The sequence below is a fragment of the Tachysurus vachellii genome, chromosome 23 (assembly GCF_030014155.1).
Source record: "Tachysurus vachellii isolate PV-2020 chromosome 23, HZAU_Pvac_v1, whole genome shotgun sequence".
Lineage (NCBI taxonomy): Eukaryota > Metazoa > Chordata > Actinopteri > Siluriformes > Bagridae > Tachysurus > Tachysurus vachellii.
This window is the reverse complement of record NC_083482.1, coordinates 12,804,386-12,822,802: the sequence shown is the minus strand read 5'-3', so window position 1 is coordinate 12,822,802 and position 18,417 is coordinate 12,804,386. Positions and strand designations below refer to the sequence as shown.

Genomic DNA, 18,417 nt, shown 5'->3' with positions numbered 1-18,417 from the left:
AAGCGCTTACTGAAAGCAATGAGTAAAAATTAATTATTATTTCTGATACTGGATATTTTTAACAGTAGGCTGATCAGTGGAATCATCAGAAAATCAGAAAAGGGAAGGTTTTTACCATATGCTGTGATTTTGGGACACTGATGACAGTTGCATGATACTTTTTTGTATGTACTATCAGCTCTTACACATAACTTTACACCTTGTTCTGTACATGCTTTGATTAGTGAGACTCCAGGTCTCTAAACATAAAGTAGCTGCCCAAACATATCTTTTTTTCATCCTTCAGCCCAGTCCCCAAACCCACTTGTATTCAAGTGTTCTGGGCCAGAAAGCAGTTTTCTCAGCCAATTTATAAACATCTGTAGAGACCTAAAGCATTCTTAAAGTATTATTTTACTGTTTCTCAGGAATTCTGTTTCTTAGAATTACATTACTAGACTCAAGTCTATAGCCAAGTAGGGTTTTATCGATCAGTAGCTCCATCTGCTGGTGGTCTAATGTTAAGTATTTTACCATTTGAAAGTGTAGTATGTAATAAAACTTTGGTGATGGTATCTATAATTTATGCAGGAAATTCACATATATAAAAATAATCACATTATTATGATTGATCATCTTACACAAACCCTTCATTGGGCTAAATATGGTTTGTTTGTGTGGATGGATGACCTGAGTTAATCATCTCACGTTTTAGGTCTGTTTACTTTAATATATTTATGCAAACAGAGGGAATAGATAACAGTTAATCAAATTAAATAAACTTTTTTATTAATATTTTATTATTCATTATATTCATTTATATTGTTTTACTGGATTTGCTGGTTCTTTTGATCAAATTCTGTAGCCAGTCATGTTGTGATAGCAAGGATCTAAAAAAAATAAATAAATAAAGCAAACATATTACATCAGGAAATAAAAACCCCATTACTATTGCATACCATTACTATTCCCTTGTCAAAGAAATCAGTTCATTTGTTGTATCTACAGGCATAATTTTTTTAGAGCTGCAATTAACAATGAAAAAATGACCAAATATGATTCATATTTATAAACTGGTGCAGATTAATAATAAAGGACTTTACCTGTGATTGTCCTGTAGAAGATGCAGTGTTTGTTCTAACTGCTTTAAGAGTTTGTGTTGCTGTTGAAGAACTTGTGTTTCTCTATCCAGATGTACCCCCAAGTCCAAAAGTGTGGTGTCTTAACACACACATACACACACACACACACACACACACATACACACACACACACACACACACACACACACACAGAATACAGAATACTCATGGTAGGCACATTCTACCTTATTTAAATACTCACCACGTTCCAGACTTGCAATCATCTTCATTTTCTCTTCTCGCAAAATGAAGTTCTCTTTTAAAGCCATGATCAGTCTCGTCTTCAAGGTTTCCTTCAACACAGAAGTATTTAAAGTTTATTTGGAAACACAGAAAGTAAGTCTTAAGAATGTAATTTTGAAAATAAAAACACAAAGCACAAAGACCTGTTCACGTTGCGTTTTGGGAGGTTGTCTCTTTAGTTGTCTAACTTCAGAGACATCAAGTGCTGTTGGTTGTTCTCCAAAGCTTTCCCACTCCTCATTTCCACACTGCTCATCCCCCACTCTGCTCTTTACCGGCTTTGATTTTTCCACATCACACCATTCCCTGGTCCCTTTCTGTTTGTTATTTTCTTCTACTTTCTTGTCCTCAGGTTGAGATGATGGAACAGGGTTGGTCAGAGGTAACAGAAGGAGGATGGCTTTTGCTGTGAGCAAACATCCAATTGTTTCAGCAATTCTTGAAGAAACACAACTTAATCTAAATTTAATAAAGTTAATAAAAAAAATGATATGTGGATATGGTTAGTAGCATGAACATTTCATTGATTTTCATGTTGTTATATTTTCAGGTTACTTATATAATAGCAACCAAACCTGCCAAAACACACCATAACATTTTGTACATCACCAACATTAGCTTAGCATGTAGCTTAGCATGCATGTTCTCTGCTCACAATTAGGTGTTTCTACTACTGGTTGCCACAGTAATAATGTTTCTTAATACAAGTCAGTTTTCCTCGCTGCTACAATGAATCTTTCTTGAGTGAGATTTAGTGTTTTCGATATAAGGGGCCCATATCCACAAACTTTTGTAATAATCTTAATGACTCTGTTACTCTGGCTACGGTTTCACATAATGCTTCCTGTATAATGGATTCATACCCATAAAGTTGAGATTGAGGTGCAGGGAGAATTGTCCACTCCAGTGCTCATCCACCAAATCCAGTAGACTCCGCAATACAGCACACACATCAGGGCCATAGGGCTGGACAACTGGACCAGGCACAGAGCTTCTATGGCTTTCTGGAAAGATCACCTGGAGACATACAGGTGAAACTGTTGGTACAGAAGGGCAGTGATTATGAAGCTATTATTGTGATACCAACTGTACAGTCTTCATAAACCTGTTTAGACATTTATAAGGTCTTAGTCCAACAGACCTCATTTGTCATCCAAACTCCAAAATCGTTTTAATAGCACTTACATAAGCTTGTAATGACACTTGTTATAAACACCATCTGCCAAGTATCTACTGAAAATGCTCACTATTTAACCTCACTCATAAAGTTATGCCACATCACCATTGTGTCTATGAACTACAAAGTCAGTCGTTATTACATGCTAATGAATGTAAGTGTCGAGAACGAGGTGTCTTCATGGATGAAAAGACCCAAATGCAAGGATAACAAAAAAGGGGGTTTATTTATGGGAAAAAAATATGAAGGTCTTGAAACACTAGGAAACTGAAAACGCAGGAACACAAATACAAGAGACAAGAGACAACAAACAAAGAGACAGCAAACCAAAGACAAGGACTCAGCAAAAACAGACGCAAAACAACCGGTATAAATAGAGGTGACAATAATTGAAACACAAGGAACAGGTGTGCAAAAGCCGGAACGGTTAAGGAAAGGGCGGGGCTAACACATGTGAAACAAAAACAAACAAAAGGACATGGCACAGACACAAAAGTCACCATGTTCCCCTAGTGTCCAAACAAGAAAAGTTCAGGCCAATTCCTGACAGTTCTGAAAGCATACACAATAACACAAGCTTATGTCAACACAAAGTAGTTTTTATTACAGTTGACATCTTTTGGAAAACGTTTATGTAGATTTACGTCCGCTGTCATGAGATGCATGTAGGTGAAAACAACTGGTAAAAAAAAACGTGGTGTTTTTTTTGGTTTTTTTTGGTTTTTTTTTTTTTTTTACTTTTTCTTCTCTGATTGCTGCAATTTTTTTCCTGGATTCCTAATCCTGCTTGAAAAATAAAAGAAAAGAAACACCACAATGGTGACATCATCATGGTGAGCTGTGGTTGTTTAGTAGTCAATTAGTATCATGGACATTTTGATATGTGGTTTTATAATTATGCTTCACTTTAGATTACACTTTAGCTTTCATTCTTTAGTCGTTATACACCAAATATATCCTAGATTTAAAACAAATATGAACAGAACCTTCCTGATGGGGAAATGTTTAAATGGAAACAATTTGGTCAATTACTGTTAGGATATGAAGCTGTATTTCTCTATTTGCAGTAGTGATAAATGGCAGCAGAATTCTTTCCATATAAAGAGGATGGATTCCCTTTTGAGTCATGTCATCTGAGGGAGTTTTTCCTCGCCAGCTCATTAGGGATACATTTAAACCTAAAATTGGACTTTCTGTAATGTGGCTTTGTGACAGTGTGCATTGGTTAAAGTGTGATATAAAGAAAATAACTAGAACTGAATGACAATTTTGTGGTTTTAATGAAAGAGACAGAAGTCATGGGGGATGTGGTAGCCTACTGGCTATGGTGTTGGACGTCTGATCAGAAGGTCATGAGTTTGAATCCCATATCCACTAAGGGTGTTTGCCAAATGCCATACATGTCATGGAGCATGCTCAGTATTCATATAAAATGTATAATCTAGTCAATGAAAAAAGCCGACCTGTTTCTTCAGCTGTTGCTTAGGAGTCTGCTGGGTTTTCTGTTTGTCTGGCTGTAATAAGGAATTCATGCAGAGTTTATGTTTTGGTGATCGTTCCTCTTGTCTCAACTCAAAAAACTGTACGGCAGCATCAGGTAGATGGGTCACTTCATATAAGTCTATAGAATAACAAGATAGTTATACAGTATTTACTCAGCTTATAGGAAATCTCCACTCTAACACACACCACTATGCTTATATAGTAAAATATTTTATAAGGTGTTTAGTGATTCTGATGATAACTTGTTTTACTGGCGCAAAATGTTAGAGTTTGTCACTCTGATATCACAACATTGCTAGCGCAGTTACAGTAGAGAATTTTGAGAATAAGGGAAGAATGATTAAGGACAGGAAAATAAGTGGAAAGTTTCAGAATGTGATTAAAGCTATATGACACAGTTACAGGTAACTGCAACGTACAAGATAAAGAATATAATGAGGCTGATGTTGATATCAGCATTTAAGAACGAACGGACATGGAGGTGAGCAAGCTAAAGTAAAGTGCTGCTGCATTGCTCTCTTTAGGTAGACAAGTGCAGGTAGTGTAATGTTGGCTTTTAGGAAACTGTTTAAAAAAACATACCAAAAGACCGAAAAAATAATGTGACGAAATTTCATTATGAAATAAATCTTGGATGCGACTGACGATTGCAAACTTTAATGTGCAAGTCTTTTAGGTTGACTTTCTCCTGTAAATGCTTACACATGGAAAGTTTCATATTGCCATTATAAAGTTTTAAAAGAGATTTATGATATAATTTAGAAGGGTTTCTATAAAACAAGTGTAAAATGAGAATAAGACTTAAGTACCCCTGGTAAGGCGGAGCAGTCTGTCAGTACGTGATTCCAGCTCTGTGTCAGCTTCAGCCAAAGGGTGATTCATTTCAGTCCGTGACAAAACAACATCCCTAAAATTCATGTCCCATGGTTTATTGGTTCCTTCTGTAAGCTCAGAGTCCAAATATAAAGATCTGATCTCTGGTGTGCTCCATGTAGGAGTGAATACTGATTGCTGCTCAGTTCTCAATAATAAAGGGGATGCTTTTTGTTTGCTTTTTGTCCTTGGAAAGCTGTTTGAATTTTCCTGTTCGAAAGTCACTCTGAGATCTTTGGATCGTGGAAGAGGAGAGGAAGAGGAAAGCAGAACAGAGTGAGAAGGACCAGGAGATACTTTGTCATCTGCAAGATTCAAATGCCAAAGTTATTGTTTTATTATTTGTAGTTATTAGTTTCTTTTATTTATTATTATTTTTATTTAGTTATTATTTTCTACATCTCTTACATTCTTCCAGGTTGGAGTTGTGTGATTTCCTAACACCAACATGCCTCAACTCCTTATCTGCAGACACCAGAGTGTTGCTACAGTATTCAACAGGAAATAATACACATGATGCATTTTTTTATTAACATAAATAATTAATCATTCAAGTAATAGTAATATCTTTTAAAAATTAAGTTTATTTAAGTAGCATATCTAGTGTTTGGTGCTCACCTCATAAGATCCTGCTGATCACTGATCGCTTTCTTCTTCTCTTTCCCAGAATTCATCCCTCATTCATGAATGCATCTTTTTGTCCAAGATTTTCACTTTTTTACACTCTTTTAGATATTTATTAATCTTTCAAACCACCTGAAAGATATTGCGAAAGTTCACTGAATGTAGTGAAGGCAGAAGACACATCGTCTTTGTGGTCATAGAGACCCAAAGACTCGGTCAAACAACATTACAGCTGAAGGCACAAAGACTTTAAAGGTCAAATATCACCATAGCAGCATGTACTGTAGCAACATTTAAAAGCAGAGCCGGTCGTCCTTTACACTTCATCGGTCTAAAGTCTTTCCAGCTCTGTCACAGCATGTCACATCGCTAAAGTTATGACTTCTGATGAACTCATTGTTCAGATATCTGTAACGTTGATAATCATGATGATGAAAAGCATCTGCAAATTGCAGTAGTATAAATAGTTGTAACCATTAGTTCTTGTTGAAGGAAGTAGAGAGCTGGTTTCCTCAGTCTCCACAAGTATGCAAAGAGAATTCAGATTATAGTGGAGTTTGAAAAACTTCTTTAATTATCAACCAGACAGCAAAATAGCAGCTTGGCTCGTTTCACCACAGCAACATTTATCGTCTCCTTCTAAAGAGCTTAAAGCTTAATTTTAGAAACATGTACACCTAGAACCAAAACTTTCAGGGACTAATAAACATTAATTTTGAAAATAATTAATTGGATACAATATATTTATATAACATGCATCGATATGTAGTATTTAAAGTAATTAAATCTGTCTATACTGTATGGTTTATAATTGCTTAAAATACTTAAAAAGTATTAAATTCTACATTTTTAACTTACATTTTAACTTAAATAAATAGATTTTAAATGGTCACACTAAAACATAATAATAATAATAATAATAATAATAATAATAATAATAATAATAATAATAATAATAATAATTCACAGTTACTATACATCCGTCATGTTTATGTCAGAAACACGTCAAATGATTATGACACCCATGTCACAAGCCCCAGTCACCTTTGTCATCGTCTATGTATTTAGTGTATAATGTATTTGTCTAGCATGTGCTGAAGTCAGTCTCTGTTTTATTTTGCATCACAGTCCACAGCCTTGAATGTATTGTATACTTTAGATTTTGCGGTCTGTACTTCAGTATGTGTTTGTGGCTTTTACATTTAAAGTCTGCAATTGCAGCAGCTGCTTCTACAACATCCTGACAATAAGCTGCCTCTCAATACAAGACGGGTACTATTAAATGGATAAAAATTCTATCGGTTGCTTTTGACTTGTTGGGACAGATTATTATGATTTCCAATAAGAAATAATATTTAAAACTACACAGGTTGTAACCAGAGATTCCAGTGTGAGCCGGATCTGTTGCATGTAAAGTGGTGTTGCATGTGGATCATAACTAAAAAATGATGGGAACATTCAGTTTGTTGTACTTTTCCTGTAGCTGCTCACTAACCGTAACCTTTCTGATTTTTTATTTTTTTTGCACGTTTGTCACACTTTAATGTTTCAGATCATCAAACAAATTTAAATATTAGTCAAAGTTAACAAGTAAACACAATGTGCAGGTTTTAAATGAATATTTTTATTATTAAGGGAAAACAAAATCCAAACCTACATGGCCCTGTCTGAAAAAGTGTTTGCGCCTAAACCTAATAACTGGTTAGGCCACCCTTAGCTGCAAGAACTGCAATTAAGTGTTTGCGACAACTTGCAATGACTCTGCTACATCGCTGTGGATGAATTTTGGTCACTCATCTTTGCAGAATTGTTATAATTCAGCCACATTGTAGGGTTTTCGAGCATGAACCACCTTAAGGTCATGCCACAGCAACTCAATAGGATTCAGGTCAGGACTTTGACCAGGCCACTCCAAAGTCTTGATTTTGTTTTTCTTCCACCATTCAGAGGTGGACTTGCTGGTGTGTTTTGGATCATTGTCCTGCTGCAGAACCCAAGTTTGCTTCAGCTTGAGGTCATGAACAGATGGCCGCACACTGTCCTTCAAGATTTTTTGGTAGACAGCAGAATTCATGGTTCTATTTATCACAGCAAGTCTTCCAGGTCCTGAAGCAGCAAAACAGCCCCAGACCATCACACTACCACCTCCATATTTTACTGTTGGTATGATGTTCTTTTTCTGAAATGCAGTATTACTTTTACGCCAGATGTAATGGGACACACACCTTCCAAAAAAGTTCACTATTTGTCTCGTCAGTCCACAGATATTTTCCCAAAAGTCTTGGGGATCATCAAGATGTTTTCTTGCAAAGCTGGGACGAGCCTTTATGTTCTTTTTGCTCAGCAACGGTTTTCGTCTTGGAACTCTGCCATGCAGACTATTTTTGCCCAGTCTCTTATGGTGGAGTCATGTACATGACCTTAACTGAGGCAAGTGAGGCCTGCAGTTCTTTGGATGTTGTTGTGGGGTTTTTTTGTGACATCTTGGATGAGTCGTTGCTGTGCTTTTGGGGTAATTTTGGTTGACCAGCCACTCCTGGGAAAGTTCACCACTGTTCGATGTTTTTGCCATTTGTGGATAATGGCTCTCAAATTTTAAAAAGACATATTTGGACATCAGCACAATTGAAAAAGAGTTTAAATAAAGAAAATGAAAATAATAATGATAAATAAATAAAAAACAATTAAAAACTCCAGAGAGGTAAAGCAAGGCAATTTGATTAGAGCTTTTAGTAAGCCATCCAGTATGAAAAAGACTGAAATCTGCTTTTAATGAGAGATTGTTAAATATACAGCTTGTTACTGTTTTTCTTTAAAATAATATGTAAAAACAAACAAATAAATAAAATAATCCTAAAAAAAATTGGGGGGGGCACGGTGGCTTAGTGGTTAGCACGTTCGCCTCACACCTCCAGGGTTGGGGGTTCGATTCCCGCCTCCGCCATGTGTGTGTGACGTTTGCATGTTCTCCCTGTGCCTCAGGGGTTTCCTCCGGGTACTCCGGTTTCCTCCCCCGGTCCAAAGACATGCATGGTAGGTTGATTGGCATCTCTGGAAAATTGTCCGTAGTGTGTGAGTGTGTTATTGAATGAGAGTGTGTGAGTGTGTTGGGTTGGCACTCCGTCCAGGGTGTATCCTGCCTTGATGCCTGATGATGCCTGAGATAGGCACAGGCTCCCCGTGACCCGAGGTAGCGGTAGAAAATGAATGAATGAATGAATAAAAAAAATTGCCTGTAATCTGGAAAGATCTTCACTTGCAAAATTACATACAATATATGTAATAGATGTATAAAATAATATATAGTGTCTCAAATTAATCTCACCTGCACAATTTCAATTTTTCTTTAAGCTTTCCCATACTCTTGTTTCTTTCTAAAAAAAAAAAAAGACTTCTTTAACTGAATTCAGACTTGATTTAGACTACAGCTGTCCTGTGTGCCATTTATCAGCTAGTGCTTTTCTTGCTTGTGTATTTTAATAACTGCAGCGATATGCCTCCAGTCCTCCTGTGAATACATACAGCACTTCCAGCCCCTATTTCAAGACTACAAACTAAGTTTGACAAGCAATTCATCAGGCAATTTATTATAAACTTAGTATGCAGAAGCCGAGCTTGCCTAAGGAAAGCTTCAAGGAATTCATCCTTCAAGGAAGTCGTGGCTTCAGGCAAAAAGCGGCCACATTTGAACAGATCCTGCCTGAGATATGGTTTTGATTAGAGACTTCCAAGGAGATGTCCCAAACAAACGTTGCCATGAACCAGCGTGTTTAGTTACAAACACACGAGGCAGAGGAGAACTGCCGGAGCCAGGTGCCGAGCTGTTATTTTGTGTATGAATCTGCTGCCATGGCAACGGAAGGACCCACAACGGCATCCTGTTCCTCTCATATAGCAGCAGAGGGGCAGTGGACACAACACATCACTCTGTCCACTATCCACATAAATGAGAGTCTTGAGCCTGACTGTGTGTGTCTGGATGAGACAGGACATTAGGATCATTTTTTTAATCCAGGTTTGACATTTACAGCCACACACACACACACACACACACACACACACTCACACAAGACACCACAAATGCTTATTAAAACCGGCTTACGTTGTTCACCACAGAGAATAAACGGGACAATATGTCAATTTCAGGCTACCAGGAATGGTACAGAATGTGGACAGTCTGATGCTATGTAGACATTTTAAACTTTATTTATTTATTTATTTATTTATTTATTTATTTATTTATTTGTTTGTTTTGCATAGTCTTATCTGGATTTTTAAGTTGCTGTCGTGTGCACTACTGGCTTCTCTTCTATTTATATATAATCATTATAGTTAAACTGTTATATGATTATGATCTAAGGCAGGGGTCGGCAACCCGAGGTTCCGGAGCCGCAAGTGGCTCTTTCATCCCTCTGCTGCGGCTCCCTGTAGATTTGGAAAATAAATATTTAATTTAATTTAATTTTATTTTAGTTAGTTAGTTTTTTAAAAAAATGTCATTCTAAATTCTAAGCTTATGATGCTCTTGTAACATTAAACCGTGTTTAATTTTTTGTCACTCAAAATATGCGTCATAACTGCCGACTTGCGAAATCCGACACACAGAAGCAGACGCATTTTTGGTTTGCTGCAGCCGGCAAGTTAAAATTTTGATGTCATGAATACGAAGAGGACTCGATTAGACATTTAACATTTTATTTGAAAGTAACCGTCAACCCAGCGTCTTTTTTGTTAAGGTTAGTTCAAACTGTTCAAAATATTTTTGTTTGCCTGCAGAAATAAAATTTCGTTTACTCGGTAGCAGTTCATTGATTTCAGAAATACAACACACTACAGTCTTTTCTACTTTCCATAAAGGTAAAAAAAACGATATATGCAGTGTTATCTTCATTTTAGATGTGAAATGGGTTTTGTGGCTCCTTGGGGTTTTTACTTCTGTGGGAAACAGGTCCAAATGGCTCTTTGAGTGTTTAAGGTTGCCGACCCCTGATCTAAGGTCAGTTTTTATCTTTTCATTATATATTTTAGAGATATATAGTAACTTAATTTTAAACTTTACAATTTTTATTCTGTTTTTATACTTAAGTAAAGCTGCTTTGAAACAGTGTGAATTGTTAAAAGTGCTATACAAATAAATTGTATTGAATTGAGTTGAACATGACAGCGATATATTTATCATTTTTATATCAGCCTGCAGTATGAGGAGGACAAATTGATGACATATGGAATAATATACTATATACTATATAAGGAAAAAAAACAGCCAAAAATTAAATTCCCACCACATTTCATACAACGTGAGCTATTTTATACAACTTTTAATCTTGACGAAACATCAATCACAAGACCAAACTCGACAGAATATGTAATACTCATTCTTTGGATATCTGAAACATAAATGTTCAGTATAATATAATAACAACAAATTATTATATTGTTTCTCCAGAAATATGTTAACAGGTAAGTGACAGTATTTTAATTTATTCTAAGTATAATATATATATTCTAAGCATTGTTTAAGGTAACAGAATAAAAAAAATCTCCAGTTTGTTGTTTCTTATCATGAAAGTGTACATCAGCACATCTGCATAATTTATTCTTGAAGATCAGAGAATATATAATGAGGCATTTATAATTAAGCCGTCTGTTACTTTAATGTATGCATCTAGCACTGTTGTCTGTAAACATATAGTGACTAATAGCGACAAAAGAAAGGTCCTCACTAGTACAGCACCTCACTAGTGCCTTTGTTCTGTTTTTCATTACAATTTATATCTCAACTGTCAGAAAAATGTCTTACTTCCTCTCATTTTGAGTTATGAATCATATCTCTGTGATCAAACAAAAATGATTGAACAGAATTTTACATTTGCATCACATCCAAACCCTGACTGAAAAATTAATAATGGTCTATCATTTTGCCATTAATACTTTACCATTGTACTTCGAGGGATTCTCTGCATATTTAAGGTTTCATAGCTTTTTTAAAAGGTTAGAATGGAACCAAACGATCCTTAAATGGTGTCGTTTGGGTTTGATTTTGAACTTATTTTATTTACAAATGCTAATTAGCATGGGTTTAAGGTAATGCACATACAGTGTAGCTAATTACATACATGCCAAATAACACCATAACTGTGCTTAAGATGTCGAATACATGCAAAGCGTCTTTGTTTAATCACATTGTATAAGCTACCAGCTACTTTGGTTAAAAATTTGATTAACCAAACAATAAGGATCATGAAATTTAACCATTTCTATCTGAAAGACTCTACACACTATTTACAGCAAAGGGATGTGAGGTGCCAAGTGAAGGCTGGGTTTAACTTTTTATTCATATGGCAAGATTGGTGGAGGTCCAATACGACAGCCGCCTACCATCCATCCAAACTGCATGAAGATGTCGCAGTTATCAATTAAATGGCATGCAGTCAATTATAATTATGTTTCATATGCCGATATTTACACTAAAGTGGATTATTTTTTCTTTACTGTGTAAATTCTAACAAAAGAATTAAAAAAAGGCCCCAAAAATGAAAACAGTTATAATTAATGAATGGGCAATTCATTATCAAGTGCTTTGTGAGCAAGCGTGTCCACTTCATTAACAGAGCAGAAACGTAAAATAAAAAAAATAATAATCACTTGAATTAGTTTTGCTTTGGTATACATGTTAAAATTGGCCAGATTCAGAAAGATGTGTACATGTAAAGACATATTGTGCAGAAACATCTTAAAACAACAAACACTGATGTATCTTAATAACTGCATCCGGAGACCCAAGACACAGCTGTTTACTTAATTTCCTGACATTCACTGGCTTCCACCATGACAAAGTTTAGGTCTGCCTTTGGTCCAAATATAAGTGCTGATGGAAATGGAGCTCTTCCTGATTCCTTACGTGTTCCACTAGCCTTGCAACCTTCACTTGGTTTTGGTCTTCTCATCATAACTTCCTGCATGTTTATATGCCGATACATAGCCAGTGTTCTCTACGATCTCCTCTCGTCCACTTTTTCCTTTGCCTTTGCCACTCTCATCAAAGCGCTCCTTATGTGAGCCTGTGTACTTGGAAGTGTCTGTTAGTCTGTCCACTGCTCCGATCTTTGCCACTTTCTGAAAAAGCAGAATGACAAATGATAAACTTAGAGGACTTTAACCAATTATTGTGAATCATATTATGTAATGCTGGATGTCCTCAAATACACTGAGAACTAAAGGACTTTTATTCTGCATTCTGACAGATTTGGGTGTGTGAGCTGTTATATATCGGCTAAGAAGCTATGTTACTGAAAATGACATAGAGCATGAACTCTTGCTCTCTATGCTGAATGTAAATACACGTGACATGAGCTACTCTAACACCACTTATCATAGAGAACGAGCTGGGAATGGGGAAGATTAAACAGATTTGTTAAGCAATATATGAGTAACATTGACAGGATTGCAAGACACATCACAAGTGATATACTGTAGTGACAACTAATTCACAGGGATTTTATATAGCAAGAACTTCAGATAATCCTATCAAAATATTAAACAGAATAAAAACTTGCTGTTCTTTAATACAAGGAAAAAAATTATACATTCATGTTTATATTTGTAGATAGCAGTTTTGGCTATAAGCTTATTCATTCACAGTTTTCTTCGAACTTGTCATATACATGTTACGCTAATATTATAGATGCAAGCTTTGAATTAGTTGCCTCACCGTCACACCAACATTAGTGGGTTCCTTGCCCTCGATTAGTTTATGTATGGCCTGCAACGCTTCTTCCTTGCTTTGACCTTTGAACCTCTTCTGGGACAGGTCTTCCAGAGCTTTCAGAAACTCCTCGTAAGTGATGACCCGAGATGACTTTGCCCTAAAGTCCCATGTGGAAAATATAACTGTCATGTTTTAAATACATTTTTATTGGGTTGGACCAAATCTAATATTGGATTTCAAGTGATATGTTTGTTTGATTATAACAATTCGACTGCAAGATGTGTTACATAAAGTAAGAAGATTCATTAAGGATTTCTTTGGATGGCAAATGGTTCTAGGTTTCTAAAATAGCTCCAATTAAAGGAAATCCTCTGTTGTAGGAAACTACATAGAACATTTAATGGTTTCCCCATTGAACAAACAAAAGAACCTTTGGGTTGTTAGATTTTTATACTTTAATGCTATAATTATATTTTTTTACTTTCTATTAATTACATTTACAATGCATATATAGAAAACATAAGCCTAATGATGTCACTTCCAATTTGCTATTTTACAATCTTATTACCTATGGTATAAAATATATACAAAAGTTATAGAATAACAGTAACAGTATAGCATAACTCACTTGACTTTGGTGAAGACAATATCTACATCGGTGGACGTGACATTTTTGCCATCAATAACTTTGCAGTCCTTACAGATTTTGGCCCAGTTTTTGCCATTCATCTCCTTCCCTGTGGCTTTGGTGTCTCCATGGATAGCAAACTTCTTAAAGGCACTTAGCAGCTGGTCCACATCTGTGCTCTCTGCCATCCTGCCAATGCTGGAGGAAAGAAAGCCATGGTTTGATTTTTAGAAGGAAAACATGGGTTTTACATAAAAACCTTAACTAAACATAATTATTATAATTCAGTGTTATGCAGTGTTTACAAAACAGCTTTTTTGGTTGTGAAAAAAAGATTAAATCCCAGGAATATTGGAAAGAAGAGCGATGTGTGCACCAGTGTTCAATGTTAACAGTTCTGTCAGGATTTTTGTTAGTCATATATGATAATAATTTGTATTTTATTTAAATTGCACATTTATTAAAAGTGCAAAATGGAAGAAAAAGACAGATTTGACAATTGCTTATTTTATTTATTTATTTATTTATTTTTGCAATGTGTTAATTTATAACTGATGGATTTGTTTGTTTGTTTGTAATCCGGACAAAGTGTAAAATTTTGCAAACACACAAATACACTATTAAGAGAAATATACATTCTTTAAATTCTTTGAGTTCATGTTAAATAAACCCTTAAATAAATGTTCTCTGGGGTTCTATTAAGGGATAAGGGTTCTAAGGGAAAGGACTTTGGAGCTCACTGCCAATGAGAAACACAGTGTTTTACCTAGAACCTTTGGAGCTCTACTTGTATGGTTCTACAGAGAAGTTTTACACACATGCCTTACAGAAGAATAGAAGAAGACAAAGACTCTATGAAATGAAGGATTATGGACATTAGCAAAGACTCAAGTAGAGATGAGGAGCACTATAATGTGTGTCTGTCAAATCTTAGTCTTCACTAAGTTCCTTGATGGTTCATGAATTCTGTCCTTATAAAGTTCTACTGAATATTATCTGTATGGATTGTATCAATGTACTTAAGACCTACAATGCAACAAACCCTAAAAACAACACGCTAAGCTTTCTATCACCCTCATGTGTTATTTTCTCACATTTTGTTTCTTCTTCCTCTGATTTTGCCATTTGTAATCAAACGCTTACTTTCTGTAAAACTCCTAAAAAGCCATTAATTTGAATTAAAGTTAATTTGACTGAAATCAAAGTCAACATCAGTGTAACTGAAGATCTATTTCTAATGTTCAAGAGAAGTCAATTCTAATTGTGGGAAGCAGTAGCAGTGTGTAAGGAGGTCTCTTCAAATGATCCCGTGAGCCCTGAGCAGAGTGTGTTACTGTGGAATCTTTCAGATGGATGTCAGACATTTGGCAGAGGGACGGCTCTACACGAAGCTGATGGAGGGACAGTGTTGTGGGTGGGCTTTGTCTGACTTCAACACACACAGCCTTCATGACCACTTGCAGTTAGTTATTAGCTCTAACACAGAGAAACACATGCGCACAGGCACGTACACTTTTACGTCATTTAAACAAGCAGTGGTGCTGATACAAAATCTCATATCATATGGAGTTTCTCTGAATAGTGGCTGTATTTTCCTTTTTAATACATAAGTGTATTTAATAGTAGGAGGACAGCAGGTTTACGTTGGGATCGATTTGATCTCCCTAGTGTGATATATCTAAATATATGTGAGCACTTCTCTACATTACTGTTTTTGGTGGACCACACACACACACACACACACAGACACACACACACACACACACACACACACACACACACACACACACACAGCCTAAGAGATTCCCTCAGTATGACTCTAATGCTTGTGCACTCTCAGGAAGTGTCCATGGAAACCTTTACATAAACGTGGGAAACACCTACACACACACACACAAACACACACACACACACACACACACACACACACACACACACACACACACACACACACACACATTTATCTTTCCTTGTCTGTCCTTGAGAGCACCTTCCCTGCCACTGGCAAGATTATGAATGCAGCTGTTATACCTAAACCTTACACTAACCTAAGTTGCAGCTTTTAAAGAAATTTGGAATGTTTTACATCTTAACAAGTACAAAATGTCCTTGTGTCATTTCACATGATGTCTGTCACAGAAAATCAAACGCTGTTCCTGTATAATTTATTGATATTTAATTTTTTTTTATAGAAAAAGGTATGTAAAGATTATCAAAATATTTGTGAAATTCTTTGCAGACTGAATCTGCACTTCAAGAACCTCTTAAAAATGTATGGATAAACACAAAATGCAAGTTTATGTATGGATACAAACTTGAACCCCCTCTTTTATAAGCTTTTATTTAAATTATTGGATGGTTCTGAATTTGGAAGCCTAACAAGATCATGATGACCTTTCATGATTTAGTGAGGTGGAAGTGCACCAGTGTGTAGCAAAGGTATGAGTGCAGTTAATCACATACCGATTCACTTCAGTGCACCTCATGTCATTACAGTCATATTATGCTCATGATATCATCTCTAGCATTTGACAGCTTTTTGGCACCATGTCATGATGTCTTCTGAAGTATTTTTAGACATGTTTAACACAGATTGATTTTAATGCAGCATTATTTTGTGATTCTTTCTTCATTTTGACAGCCAGCTTTAATACAGCATGTTATAGTTATTATAGTTGTATTGTAGAAAAGTCTAACTAGACACAATAAATAGACTCAATAAATGATTCAGGATTAATGCTCTACACTTTAATAACATATTTACTAATATTTCACCAAAGCATCAGGTATCATCTCATTCTAAATGACAGGAAATAAACAAAAGGTCATAAATGAGTAGGAAGTACATGCAAAAAAAAAATTAAATAACGCAAATAAACAATCCATGAATTGTGTGTAAAGTGTGTGAAATTATTTTGCAGCCTTGTGTATGTAGGTGCGTGTATCAGAATGTGTAATAGTAGTAGTTGTTAAAAAGCTCTTACCTGTGGCACCCTGCTCCTTCCTGTACGGCTACTCCACAAGCATATACACACACTTGAACTCACACCCATGCACAAAAAAACCTCTCTATATACAGGGCTATGGTCTACAGCACCACCTGCTCTCTCTCTCTCTCTCTCTCTCTCTCTCTCTCTCTCTCTCTCTCTCTCGCCCTCTGTCTCTCTCTTTCTCTCGTATACCCTTTTACTCTTTTTTCAATTGAGCTTTAAAGGGCTGGGGGCTTGTTATCATCTGTTTATCCCTGTATCCATAGAGACATCCTGTTTAACATCGAGGGAGGGCAATAAAAATAAAGTGTGTGTGTGTGAGAGAGAGTTAAACAATGTTACAGGGTGGGGCTGGAGTGTGTTTGTATGTGTTTATGAGTGTGTGATTACTGATGATCAGATTTAAACATGCAGACAGTAATATTATGCTGTCTGTAAGTAAGAATGTGAAGGGGTGTGAAGTTTGGCATGTGGCTGAGGTGTGTGTGTGTCCATACACACATGCATTAATGCACGTCACCATATGTGCAGATATACTATATATTTTATGTGCTTATGCAGGTGCATCTATATTTGGAAAACTTCATATATTATTCATATAAATGCAAATGTGCATGCGAACAAAAGTTTCATGCATGCTTAAAACTATTATATAAAGCATACTGATGCCCACACTATGGTCTATCTTTACTTTCCTCTCTCTTTCTTATTAGTTTCACCATCATGCAATAATCTGTTGTGAAGAAATAAGCTAAGAAGTTAAGGAGTTAAAAAAGTTCTGCTTACCAACCAAATTCTGTCCCTTTATTCTCATTCTCTCTCTCTCTCTCTCTCTCTCTCTCTCTCTCTCTCTCTCTCTCTCTCTCTCTCTCTTTTTTTCTGTCTCTCTCTCTCTCTCTCTCTCTCTCCACACTGTCTGCTGCTATGGCATTACAATTTCCAGCATTGCCCACCCTACCACCTCCATTTTGTCTGGACAGGATGAATAAACAGACGGGTGCGAAGCTTTGTAATAGCCTCAAGCGAGCCAAATATGATCTAGTGCTGTCTGATGTCATTCAGAAATATATTTTTAATTATCGTGAGCTTAAAATTAAGGAGGCGAAGGGAACCCAGACTGGACTCATTCCTACTAGTTAATGGGCTGTACAGTTTTTAAACCAACCCTGGATTTCACAGCTCTTCACAGATTTTTCTCCTTCTCATTTTCCTTAGTGGTTTTTTCCTATACATTTTCTAGTATGGAAAGCAATAATAATGCAAAACATCATGATTTCACAGACGACTTAATCGCATTGATTGTTTAATGAGCGTATTATTGTTTCCAGCCCTGATGGAGTGCTTTTTTCTATTACTGAATCATACTGCCAAAAGTGTTGGTGTGTCTGTGACAAGCCCATGGGTGAGACGCAAACAAAAATCATTCTCTCCTAGCCTTTGCCTCAGATTTACAAAAATCCCAAAACTCTTAAATAATAATTATGTCTACAAGTATATGAACAAAGTATTTGGTTTGATTTGTGATTTGTTAGACTTAACTAAAAGTCATG

At 36.0% G+C, this 18,417-nt stretch overlaps 2 protein-coding genes across 2 annotated transcripts; both read right to left on the bottom strand.

Moving 5' to 3' along the window:
• Positions 1-796: 796 nt before the first annotated feature.
• LOC132838506 (leucine-rich repeat-containing protein 36-like) lies at positions 797-5,719 on the bottom strand. Its single transcript, XM_060858836.1, has 9 exons — positions 5,536-5,719; positions 5,326-5,402; positions 4,854-5,222; positions 4,005-4,162; positions 2,228-2,381; positions 1,508-1,770; positions 1,324-1,414; positions 1,083-1,200; positions 797-869 (listed from the first exon to the last, which is right to left on the bottom strand). The coding sequence occupies exons 1-9, from the start codon at positions 5,589-5,591 to the stop codon at positions 797-799; spliced, it is 1,359 nt and encodes a 452-aa protein (XP_060714819.1). The 5' UTR covers positions 5,592-5,719.
• A 5,125-nt stretch (positions 5,720-10,844) lies between these two features.
• Positions 10,845-17,024, bottom strand: tppp3 (tubulin polymerization-promoting protein family member 3). The gene is made up of 4 exons (XM_060859651.1): positions 16,862-17,024; positions 13,878-14,075; positions 13,253-13,406; positions 10,845-12,657 (listed from the first exon to the last, which is right to left on the bottom strand). Exons 2-4 carry the CDS (start codon positions 14,063-14,065, stop codon positions 12,466-12,468), a joined length of 534 nt encoding a protein of 177 aa, XP_060715634.1. The 5' UTR covers positions 14,066-14,075; positions 16,862-17,024; the 3' UTR covers positions 10,845-12,465.
• Between the last annotated feature and the right edge of the window lie 1,393 nt (positions 17,025-18,417).